At 46.1% G+C, this 12401-nt stretch overlaps 1 protein-coding gene across 1 annotated transcript in view; it reads left to right on the top strand.

The window, feature by feature from the left end:
- The window catches only part of CYP26C1 (cytochrome P450 family 26 subfamily C member 1), a 217025-nt gene extending 208874 nt beyond the window's left edge, over nt 1–8151 (top strand). Inside the window, exon 7 of the mRNA XM_069611362.1 lies at nt 7448–8151. Within this exon, the coding sequence (XP_069467463.1) occupies nt 7448–7822 (375 nt within the window). The 3' untranslated portion in view covers nt 7823–8151. The remainder of the gene's footprint in view (nt 1–7447) is intronic.
- The last annotated feature ends 4250 nt before the right edge of the window (nt 8152–12401 follow it).

The following is a 12401-nucleotide window of genomic DNA, read 5'->3' as shown; positions in this document are numbered from 1 at the left end:
TCCATGTTACCCCAATAGCTTTCTTCCGATCCCACTAGCCATGCCCTTTGGCCGTGCCCGGTGCCCATGGCCTTCAGCTATGGCCACTTTACATATTGTTCCAATAGTTCTCCTAAACGGGTCTAATAGCCATGTTCAACAGTCAAGGCCACTCCACTAGGTTTCTTTTGGGCACACTAGCCATGGCCTTTAGCCAACACCTGTGGCCACGGCCTTTGGACGTCCATTAATTCTGGACGGGGCCGGAACTACTGCCTCATCAGGCACAAAGGAATCATAATTAAAGACAAAACATTGCTGACTGCGAACATTCTACATTCAATTTTAACCCAATGCACAACCACCCCCCTCCTGCAAACCCTGTCAAACCAAAAACAAAATAAAGATACGAGAAAATCCAACAATAAAAGATGTACACAGATTGAAACTATTGTCATCATAGCTCGAGGCTAATGCTGACCATAAATGGACCTGACCGCCATTGTCAGATTTCAGGGTGCAGCACCATTCCATACTCCCTCTTGTCAGTGAGCAATCAACAAATGATCACAGTCATTGGGTTCCAGTTTACGGAACAGCCAGCAGACAGAGTCACAGATTGATTCGGAAGTCTTCAGACAACAAAGCTCATCACAGTTCATGCAAGACAGGGTAATTGCGCAACTGTCACTTGACCCCGGAGGGCCCTCTGGTTTTACAAGCTTTCTGCAGCTTTGGGGTACCCCTAGCAGACATGGTGTATGAGGAGGAAGGCACCTCTGCGCAAGGGTCAGCAGACCATCTGAAGAGAAGATCCACCACTTCAAGAGACGATTTAATCACTTGTTGTGTCTCCCCGAGTGTGAAGAAAAAGGTATTAGGCAAACCCCATCTATAGCGGATGGCCTTCCCCTTATGCCAGGTCATGAGCAGACAGAGTAACCTGTGCTTATGGAATGTGACAGCGGACAGATGCTGGAATACTTGCAAAGGAGTCCCCCTGAAGGTTATCGTCGGAGTGAGTCAGGATGCATCCATAATTATCTGCTTGAGGGAGAACAAGTGAACTCGGCTAAGGACATCTGGAGGAAAATTGGCACCCTCCCTGGATGAACCACAGAGGCAATGGGCACGATCCTGTTCAACAGCTTCGTCTTCCGAGATGCAAAGACATGAGCAGAAGAGAGCACAAATGTAATCTACGAGTACTGCATCGGCCACTGAACTAGGGATCCCATGCACTCTGATGTTATTCCACCTGGATCGGTTTTGAAGGTCCTCCTGTATAGCTTCAAGAGCATCACGCCGCTGCCTCAGATCCAGCAAGGATTGGGCTGTTTACGTGGCCTCCAGTGTCTGCTCACAGATAGTGCCCTCGATTTCACCAATGTGCTGCTCCTCCTCAACTACTCTTCCATCCAGTGAAGTGAGCTTGGAGGTAAGATCGGCCATACTATTCTGAAACTCTTTTTTCATTTTGCCAAGTAAATTCACCAAATCTAGTTTGGTGGACGGACGGGCCACATCCTCTCCAAGGTTGCCTGGTCTGTGCACCTGAGCCACTGCTATGTTGGCGTTCTTAGTTTTGTCCTGGCCCTGTACCAAGGAAGCTATGTTGCTGCTCCAAGGGTTCTGCCCCTGATTTGCCATCCTGTAGCACCACCTTGCTCCCCAAACAAAGGTACAAATTTATAAACAATGCAGGCTAATCCCTGGCTCACGAAGGTGACTCCACACCCATCAACAACGCAACACAGGCACTGGGAACCTTCACATGGGGAGAGGGGCTGTAGACTAGATCGCCAAATTCCACAAACCCCCGTAGAGCCAGCTCTCTCTGCCTTGAACGTCGGCCCCTCACTGAGAGACTGTGCAGGCAACGGGGGTATAGCCCGGGGATCCATGCAACACTCCATGGATGTGCGCATCAGCAAACCCCTGGGCTCCCCACCAGGCCTGGAGACAGTGAGCGTGGGGGAATCTGTCTTGGGCAAGGCAAGCCACTCTGCTGGCAGTCTCCTGGTGGCAACCTCACCATCTTTGCTGGACAGTCGTGGTTGCAGTCACTATCTTGATTTCGGCAGACCCCGCGTCCTGCAATCGAGACCGAAATACTCCACCAAATGATGATCTGGTAGGCTCCCTCTTCCTCACAGGATGCTTGGCCCCTTGCCCTCACCAAGTCCATGCATCACCAAGCTAACAGGGCCATACGGCCAGAAGTACGCAGCATCAGGCTCGGTACAGCATGGAGGCTATCAGAGAGGCATCCACTGGTGAGCCCTCTCAGGCCACACCCCTCCTTTACTTTTTTGTATAGATGGCGTGACAAAGTCCCATGCATGACTTCGGAGACCGACAGTGGGGTGGTCAAAGGGGCCAGGGGTCATCCTAAGCTGGTGGATGCTGCACCTACAGGAGATATTTGGGGGTGACACCCAATGGATCCACACACTTAGGCAGGGACCATCACATGAGCGGGGCCACCAACGTGTAGGCCTTCCCTGTATTTGGTTGACACAGGGACAGTGCAGAGCACTGACGGAGGGGCCAGATGCGGAGAAGCCACTGCTGGAGACGGAAACTATAGGATGTCTTCTGGCAAGCAGGATGACATGAGTATCAGGAGACAGGCAAGACCAGGTATGAGAAGTAAAGAAAACAGCCGGAGCCTGAGAAAGTTGGGGAAAAGTGCAAGGGCAAACCTAAAGGAATGGCTGGGCAGGAGTAAGCGAAGCAGACATTGGACTGTGCAAATGTACAAATAATTGTGTCCATTAAGGATGAGACCAAGTCTAGTGAGAAAATCAGAGAAGCAAGGGGCTGGTTCTGTGCAACGCATGGACATGAGTCAGGCACTTGGCAATGCTGTACAAATGTGTGCATAACTGTATCCACTCAGGTTGGGGTGTTTCATAAGAACACTGCAATCATTGGCAAACGCAATGCTCATGGACTGTCACTGCATTGTACTCAAAAACACATAATGTTCTGAATATAAATGAAGAGACACTGTGGCCACTAACCCTGCCCTGCAGTCACTTAGAGGGGTGGCACTGTGCCTGTGCATGGCTCCTGGTTGTGCCATGTGGGAAATGCAGTAGTAGACCTTCTAGAGGGGTCTCTGTAAACCCGTGCCGAGCAGGGATAACAATAATAAAGCACACAGATTCTGTATGGGTGATTCCTTAGTAGAAAAAACCCATAACATTAAAAATCAAATAAATACGTTTTTGTCCATGACAAGATATTATGCATACTTAGATTAAGCTGGTTACCAAAGGGCGATTCCGGTATTATTTTATGGTAATTTGTCATTTATACCCATCTTTGGGGTTTTTCTGCTAAAGAATCACCCATACAGAATCTATGTGGGAAAAGCAGGCAGAGGTACTTTTCCCAGGATGCAGTCGCAGGCCATACTTTGTAAGCTTGCAGTGCATAGTAGTAGTAGTCATTTTTATAGCGCCTTTTCCCATTAATATGGTCTCATTGTGCTTGTGGTGGGAACACCCTTGAGGACTGCAGTCCAGAGTATGGGAACATTCTCAGAAAAGGCTTAGAATACGTTTGTGCATTTGGCCCAGATAAGGAATTAGGTGGGCTGGCTGGGCTCCAGTAAGCAACACAAGAGATCAGGCGTGTGGATGGGTGCTGAGAGGGGTCAGGAGAGTGTGCAAGTGTGAGAGACTCTTTGTTAGCTTTCTTATTCACTGGGTGAAATTCTAAGATGTTACTGAACACAACTCAACCCTTTAATGCCTCTGCCGTTTCACCAGGAGAGAATGAACCTAATCGGAAGAAGAGCCAAAAACCTAAGGTTGACTAAAAGGGGAAAAGAAACCCAAATTATGGGGAGCCAATGGGAATGGTAGACCTCCTATCAGAATTTTAAAAAAATGAGGTTTAAAATCACAGAACTGTTGAGAACTGTTGAGAAACCCATTGGAGACAGGCAAGTCTGTTTGTGCTTGCATTTTGCCTGAGGATAAGTCTTTAGAGACTGTGCTGAAAGAAGCTCAGGAGGAGGCAAACGTACCAGCTCTCACTAATTTGCTCAAAGGGGAGGCCAAGAAGTAAGGATGAAGGCAGACTGGCTAGAGTAGTCTGGAGGAAGACTACATCACCCAGAGAGGATCCAACACCTGTAAGCTTGAGAAAAGCCTGAAAAGCCCTGGCCAGGCTGTTTGGAAAAACGTGCATATTCTAGGCATCTAGTAGCCTGGCTCTTCAACAGCAATCCTAAGTACCCAGAGAGGACACCCAAGCTTCAGACAGGAGAGATGTCAAAGAATATTGACTACCTGACCAGAAACCTGAGGAAGGAGGGAAGGGAGAGATACCCAAATACCGTGGACACAAGCCAAGGTCCAGGTAAGCACAGTTGATAACCTAAGATGTGAACCCAAGGTCCCAGTGGGATCCATTTAAGAAACCAGCACTGCACTTAATGTCCAGAGGGGACAAGCGAAAACAAAAGAGCCACTGTAGAGGCCTGGAGGGAAACTTGAGTGGTAGGAAGGCAGAAAGAGTTGATGCTATTAAAGCTACAGACCAGAAGAAGCTAGCCAACTGTGACCAAAAGACAGAGCAAATATGCAGAGGAATGAAAGGCGCAAGGACCAGATATCTGCATGAAGGGAAAGGTCTTGTTAAAGCCCGGAAAAACAGAAAGGTTGTAGAAACACCACTAGATTGTGAGTGCGGCTTCCAAGAGCCTACCCTGAAGAATTATTCAGCCTACAGCTGTACCTTTCAAGATTAGGTTTGGACATTTGTATTGAACCCTCCGTTCGAACTTTATTTTACATAGGTTAGGTAGCCAAACGGCTAAGGATTGATCAGGGGTAGGTTTTGAAATTTTAGTTGACCCTCTTTTAAAAAGACTTGTAGCTTAGGGTATCTCGACAGAAAGGCAGAAACTAACAATCATAGGGTATTTTGTTTAAGTTTCAGCCACAAAGAGAACTGAACGCACTGACCCCCATCAGGAATTACCATTTGTGTTTTCCTGCCTGCCCACCGTTGCTTTAGATAAATCATTCTTAACTATAGCTCCCAACTTTTGGCGCACCTTTGGAGCTCTAGGTATTAACGTAACCCTCACCTGTTCATCTGTTAATAAACTTTGAGAGATACAATTCAATCTGACATGCCTGGTATGACATAAAACTGAATTAAAGAAAGGCAAAACCCTGAAAGGCTTAAGTAGACCTATGGTTGTTGGTGGGAGTTAATTTGCGTATAGTTGACGAAGGGAGACTTGTACGGGAAACCAGTCATATGATGGTCCAATGTGCCCAAACCTAGTGCAAGAGTGGCCGCCCTACTATATTAAATGTGTTGTTTTGTATAACGCAAGCCCGATGAGTCATGGCGTTTGTATGTTTAATGTTTGTTGAGAACTTCAAATAAAGACATTTTTAAAAAAAGAATAATATTCCAAAAGTGAAGACGATGTGAAGACGAGCATTCCTACACACTAGGCGAATCGCCTTCATTGCAAAGACATGCGCAGTACAATCTGCAGTCTCGCCTTGCACAAGAAAGAAACAGTTGTTTAAACATGGCAGTTTGCAGCACCTTCTCAACATTAAGATGCACTAATATGACAGGGGAGTACAAAAAATTTTCAATTCACAAACCTCCCCCCACAGCATACTGAGGCAGATAAAATTGCTATATACTAAGTTAGGACTAAGGACATCTGGGCTTCAATAAAAACCGCCTCTGAGACTTCTTACACCATCTGTGACTACACTTTTTCAGTGGCTTGTATTTTTGCCACCGTTCAACAAACCTGCACCAAAGTTTCCCAAGCAGATGTAAACTCAACCAGGAATGTTTGGGTAAAATCAGTGTGGTTTGTCAAGGACAAAGTTATGGGGGGAGGGGAATCCCACATTTCGTGAAATTCTGATTGACTTGGATTGCAAAAAAACTTCTGTTGCGACTTCTGCGTGAATAGCTGGAAGGATTTTCGTGAAATTTGCACGAGCAGCAGCAGCCCGGTCAAGAAAAGCGTGCTTGCTCAAATTTGGTGTCAATTTGTCAAGTGCTTCTTTAAAAAATTGCTGAAAAGTAGTTAAAAAATGAGTGATACTTGGTTTAGTATGCAACCGTACTTTCTAATGTGGTCCTGTATATGCATCTGATCAGTCTGAGGGACATCTTCAGACATTGGAGAAAGCTCTAATTGGCCAGTTGGGAAATGTCAGAATTGTGTTTAAATTTTTAATGTATGTATTATATGTATGCAAACAAAACTTGAGGGGTGGCAGGGGCGCTACTCTGGGTCCCAGCTGCAGTAAGCTCAAACAGTCCAAAGATGTTCTGCTCCTAGCACGCTTTCACACCTCAGCAATCTTCAAGGAGGCTGATTGGATGCATGTGTGCAGGGATGAATCCCTCTGGTATGTACCAGTCAGTAGCAGCAGGGAATTCTGGTATCTGTAGTGTAAAGCTAGCCAGGATCCAACCCTCCCCCATTTTCAATGGTAGCACTCAGTGGGGGAGGTGAGGGAGTTACCATCAGTTTGGCACTCTAAAGTTAGGCAAGAGTAGCCCAGGTGCAGCCCCTCTGAATCCCCAGTCTCCAGTTAGATGTGCAAACAAAACTTGAGGGGTACAGGGGTGCTACTCTGGATCCCAGCTGCAGTAAGCTCAAATTGTGTGTGTGTGCACGTGCACATGTCTGGCCCAAGAAACAGAACACTGTACTCCCAATGGTGAAATCATATAATCGGCTGGAGAATATATTATTTTAGACGTAACTTAATGCAAAGTCTCAGGAGGCCTTACATATTATTATAGTATTGGTAGTGGCACTATGGTTAGGTTTACATGACATTTTCCTCGGTAACTTTTAATCTCATCCTTGAAAGTGCACCAAAGCTGGCAAGCCGCTGATCAGGCTTAATCCAGACATTCATGCCGAATTTCAAGTTTTAAGAACTTTTTCATGTGTGGAAAATAGATGTTGACAAATAGTGTTTTTTTGCATTGGGTTTCCATAGCCACCTACCCCTTCTCCTCACCCTCACCCTTCTGGTGCCCCAAATACACCTTTGCACTTTTGGGACGCTAGTGTCCGAACTTTGTGGTTTGATGTTTGTGATATTCTAAACACAACTAGTCCTTATCTTAGAGGATTCCCCAAAGAGTTACAAAATCAAATTAGGCCAACTCGAGATATTAATTTTTTGAGAAAATGCATGCTTGACATATTAAGCAACTCACATTCATGCTTTAATTAAGGTCATTATTGTGAAGTAGTGGTGTTTTGTGATATTGAGTTGGTAGATTAGTAATGGTATTTCCAACATTTGTTGACTACTTTTTTCTAGGTAGTAAGCTTAACTCTTTAAAAACTTGTTTTTGCTTACATAGATTTTTATATAAGTTATTTATACGTGTAAGCTTTTCATGAACTGAATTCTAATTTCCCATTCTGTGTTTTCCCTTCTAGGGCTACCAGGTTCCAAAAGGTTGGAGTGTCATGTACAATATACGAGACACCCATGAGACTGCCGCTGTGTTCCAGAGTGCTGAATTGTTTGACCCAGACCGGTTTGGTCCTGAGAGAGATGAGGGCCGAGCAGGGCGTTTCAATTACATCCCATTCGGAGGCGGTGCCAGAAGCTGCATTGGCAAAGAGCTGGCCCAAGTAATCCTCAAACTTCTTGCCATTGAACTGGTGGCCACTGCCAGGTGGGAGCTGGCTACTGCTAGCTTCCCTAAAATGCAGACTGTTCCTATTGTACACCCTGTGGATGGACTTCATCTTTACTTCCACTATTTAGGTTCCAGTCAAACTAAGCAGGTGGTGCAGAAAGAAGCATGAGTCGCCAAACTACCCACCACCAACAGCAGGCACTAGAAGTAATTCTTTCATTACTTGCTTTTCCTTCATTCCTCTTAAGTTATTGTACATAGGAAAATTATAGTTTTTTGGTAATGTGTATTATTTGTGAATGGGAAGTTGATTAAAGACAAGACAAAACTGCTATTTATAACACGATATTTATATACATCCAAATGTAAAATGATGGAAAATGTTCATATCTTCAAAATCAGCAGTTCGTAGTGAATTATTTACCAAAATGTGAACGAACAGTTGTACTCTATATAAAATAGCTGTAAAATAAAATAAACTAATGAGTGTAACAATGATACATTTTGTTTCTTGATATGTCGGCTGAGAGCATAATCACACAACGTTTTTCTATATAGCTCTTATTGGCGCAATCCTTGGCCTCATAGCACTGTACACAACCGGTGTTACTGTTGCAAATTTCTTCTCTATGGTTCTAATTGAATCAATCATGGAAGGATGAGAAGCCAAAGGGGCCTGCAGTGGTTGCATTAGACCATTGAGATATTATGCATAACACACGCAGAACCAATTGTGTGGTTTTGTATGTGTACATTTGTACTAAATGTATATCTTAGAAGGACAATTTGATGACAGATATTTGGGTTTGGTCTTTGTGAACTGCCAAACAACCAGGGTGTCCTGGGTGGTTACTTAATTTCACTGATAACTCCTCTTTATTGCCCCCTCAGAAGTGTGACATCTCAATGGACTGGTTCTATGTAATTCCACTGATAAATCCTCTCTATTGCTCGCTCAGAAGTAAGTGTGACATCTCAATGGACTGGTTCTATGTACTTTCACTGATAAATCCTCTCTATTGCCCGCTCAGATGTATGTGTGACATCGCAATGGACTGGTTCTATGTGATCTGTAGGAACTTACTCTATCCTGGACCCATTTGCCCCTACATTGTTTTGTTTCAAATGTTTTTCCTTGTTTTAATCGAGGTGGCATGTTATCCAGTATCCCGCTCCATATTTTCCCACTCCCTAACAACTCTTATGCATGTTAACCCCTTTCATCCTCCTGTTTTTTTGTGTAGGTATTTTGATTTTTAATCCGAAATATATTTTCAGTTTCAAAAAGGTTTTTCTCTATTTAGCTTTTTCCGTATACACCCACTGAATCACCCAAAACAAACGTTATGTGACGGGGTCAGGTTCATGACCCTGTGAGGGGAGAACATGGACTCAACCCCTAAGTGCGCAGAGGGAGTTGGTTGGCCCCAACCCCTGTGACACTCTCCCGTGCCATGCATGTTACCAACGTTAACACTATTTGTCACATGATGCCTCCCAATACTTTTTCTGGCCAGTGGTCTCTCTTTTCTGTTGCAGGATCCCAACTCCCAGAGCGCACCTGGGAGTGACGAAGAAGACCTGGACCGGAACCAGGAGAATGGAACCAAGTACAGACAGGGAATGAACAGATAATTTAATTGCCAAACAGAAATAAGACAACCAATACCCCACCTTCCAATGCCAAATGTAACCCAGGAAAATGTTGGGGTAATAGGACATGAACTGGGAGTGAGAAGAGACTGCGGTGGAACAGGAGAGAAATGGAAACCCTCCCCAAACCGAATTTGCAACAAAACTCACCAACTTCTGAAGGAAGCCAGAGGGATAATGAGCTGCATGAGCCCTTGGCTGCAACCAACCATCAGAGACTGTAAACAAAACCATGCTGGAAAAGGGGGAGGGGCTTAGAGGGTTTTTAAACAATGTGCCCCTCTTAACACATCCCTCTGGGACAAGATAGGTACAGATTGGCACACAGATACAGATGTTCAGGTGAGTGCTGGGACCGAAGGGAGGGGAGGGGGCGATACAGAAACAGAAGGAACACAGTATAAAAGGGAGTACATCAGAGAAGAGTGAGGGTTTAGAGGTCAGGTCAGGCGGCGTGGAAGTCGACCGAGAGACGGAGCAGAGGAGCGGAGTGCTGATCAGTTGGTGGCAGAGTTGGAGCAGAGTGCAGGTGAAGTATGTGTAGGGAGAGTGGTAACAGTTGTATGTAGTGAAGTGTGAAAAGGGGGGTGTAAATGGTGAGTAATAGAGAAAGAAAGAGAGAGGAGAGAAACTATAGAAGGAATTCCAGAGGGAGTGAGAGTGATAGAGTGTATGATAGGAGAGGTTGGATAGAGTGCAAGACAGTAGTGGCAGTAGAGGTGTGTGCATAGGCAAGCAGAAAGGGGTGGTTGAGGTCGTGGTAGTGGATAGGTGGCGAGAGTGTGGACAGGCATAGATAGGGAAGAGGGTGTATTGTGAGATGAGAAGAGGGGTACAATGTGAGGTGAGGAGTGGGGTTTAGTGAGTGGTGAGAAGAGGGATGTAGGTAGAGGTATTGAGAGGGGCGTTTAGTAAGGGTGCATAGCAAGAGGTGAGAGTGCTGTAGTGAAAGGTAAGGAGAGGGGAAGGAGAAAGATGAGGGGAGAAAGAGAGAATGTTAAGAATGGAGGGAAAGAGGAGGAAGAGAGGGGGATAACGGAGGACATAAGAAGGATGAAAATGGGGAGCGAGTGAAGGGGAGAGTGTAAGGAGAAGGGTGTCTGCGTTGGCACAATCCCACCAACATCAGCAGAGGGAAGGGATACCGTTCAATGTGACAGGTGGCCACGCCCAATGACCCAGAAATCCCACCCTAGCTATTTATCCCTGACACGGAAGTCCCGCCCCGGAAGCTTTGGTCCCTGTGACCCAAAGGTTTTGGCCCCTGAAGTGGCATCACCCGGGTTGTCTATGGGCTGGCTGAGAGGTGACCTCACCACTGTGACTCCTGGACCCCCTCCCCTGGGACCTTGAAAGCTCTTCCGTACTGTTTGACCTGTTGAGGTCGGAGGTCATTTCCCTGAGTAACTTTTGCACTGTGACCCTGGAAGCCCCTCACCTTGACCCCAGAAGTTATTGCCCCAAACTCTGTTGACCCCGACCCCAGAAGTAATTTTCCTGACCCCCCTATGGACCCTGACCGGGATGTCCTCCACCACCCTCTTTGAACCCTGACCCAGGAAGCCCCTACCCACCCTCTATGATGACTGACCCTGCAAATCACCAACTCTGAGCCCATTGCGACCTCTGCCCTTGGAAATTCTAACCCATCCTCTATGGTCCCTGAAATTGGAAACACCATTCCAACCTCCTTGAACACTGAATTCTCAAAACCCTGCCCTCAATGAACACTGATCTATTGAGTAAGCATAAACATGCCTGGGCATGTTTTAAAAAAAAACTATACAGAACAATAATTGGACCCAACTTTAAAAGAAAGAGAGACTGAGGAGGAAGTCCTGCACCTGCCTCTTTGAACCCAGACCCACGAAGCCCCTCCTCAACCTCTATGATGCCTGGTCTCAAGGGCTATTAACACACCCCTTTTGGAGGGTGGTTTGTGTATATAAGCAGCCATGGTTTTAGTCTTTACCTGCACCTGATCTCCTTCCCAACACATAACCCCATGCATCAGCTTTTCCATGTTCCTCAGTTGCTCACAATCCACTGTGTCAGCCTCATATAGACAAAGATAATGGCACAGAGGATGAAGAGCCTGCAGCTGATGAGGATGATGGAAGTGAAATGCACTCCCTAGGTGACAGCTCTTCCCCTGCCCACTCACCAGATCACCTGCCTCAAGATACCCTGATAGCCATATAGGAAAGGCTCACAATTAAGGAGCAGCAGCAGCAGCAGAGAATGGAGGTGCTCACAGACCTCCACCTGCAGCATGCCCAAGCAGTGCGGGACGCAGTGAAGGGTGCATCTGGTCAGGTGGCAAGGGAACTTGGCCACCATTGCAGGTACCTCACAGAAGCCACTGCTTCAAATACAGTGGTTGTCCAGAGAGTGCAGGTAATTAATCAATGCAACATGCTCTGCTTAGCTCCACCTCAGCCACCCCAAAAAATGGATCCCTTGCCGGGAGACACAGGTCTCAACACACTGCCATGGATGCACCAAAGTCTCCATCTGGACCATGGAAGTGTGACAAGAAGTACAGCAACTGTCTGTGGACATTCATTTCTGTGTGGAGGTGAAGAGGGTCATGCATGTTTAGGAGTGAGGCTGGAGAGAGTACATGGATTTTTGGGAGTGAGGGTGGAGGGAGGACATGGGTGTCACAGACTTAAGCAATACATTTGCATAAAAAGTAAAGATCTGGTAGTCTTTTGGGTCATGTCATAGATTTTACTACAGTGATTTCTCAATTTGATTTGTGCAGTGGGCATATTATATAGCAGGAAAATGTGTCTACCAGTTCCAGATGCTGCAATCACCCATCCCTTTCTTCTGCATGGCCATCCTGTGCTGGTGTTCCAACCCATGGCTCATCGTCCTCCTCCGAATGTGCCAGTGCCACGTCCTGATGCATATATTATGCAGCATCACACACACAAGGATTATCTTCACTCCCTTCTCTATACTGTACATGGGTGCCCCTCCAGTCTGGTGAAGGCACCAGAACCTTCCTTTCAGGAGAAATGTGCACTCTATGCAGACCCTGGTCCTTGTGTGTTCCTCATTGTAGGCAGCCTCTTGGGGCATCCCCA

This window comes from Ambystoma mexicanum, chromosome 8 (genome assembly GCF_040938575.1).
Source record: "Ambystoma mexicanum isolate Mex_15411 chromosome 8, UKY_AmexF1_1, whole genome shotgun sequence".
Classification (NCBI taxonomy): domain Eukaryota; kingdom Metazoa; phylum Chordata; class Amphibia; order Caudata; family Ambystomatidae; genus Ambystoma; species Ambystoma mexicanum.
The sequence above is the reverse complement of the archived record's forward strand: the minus strand, read 5'-3'. Positions and strand labels throughout refer to the sequence as shown.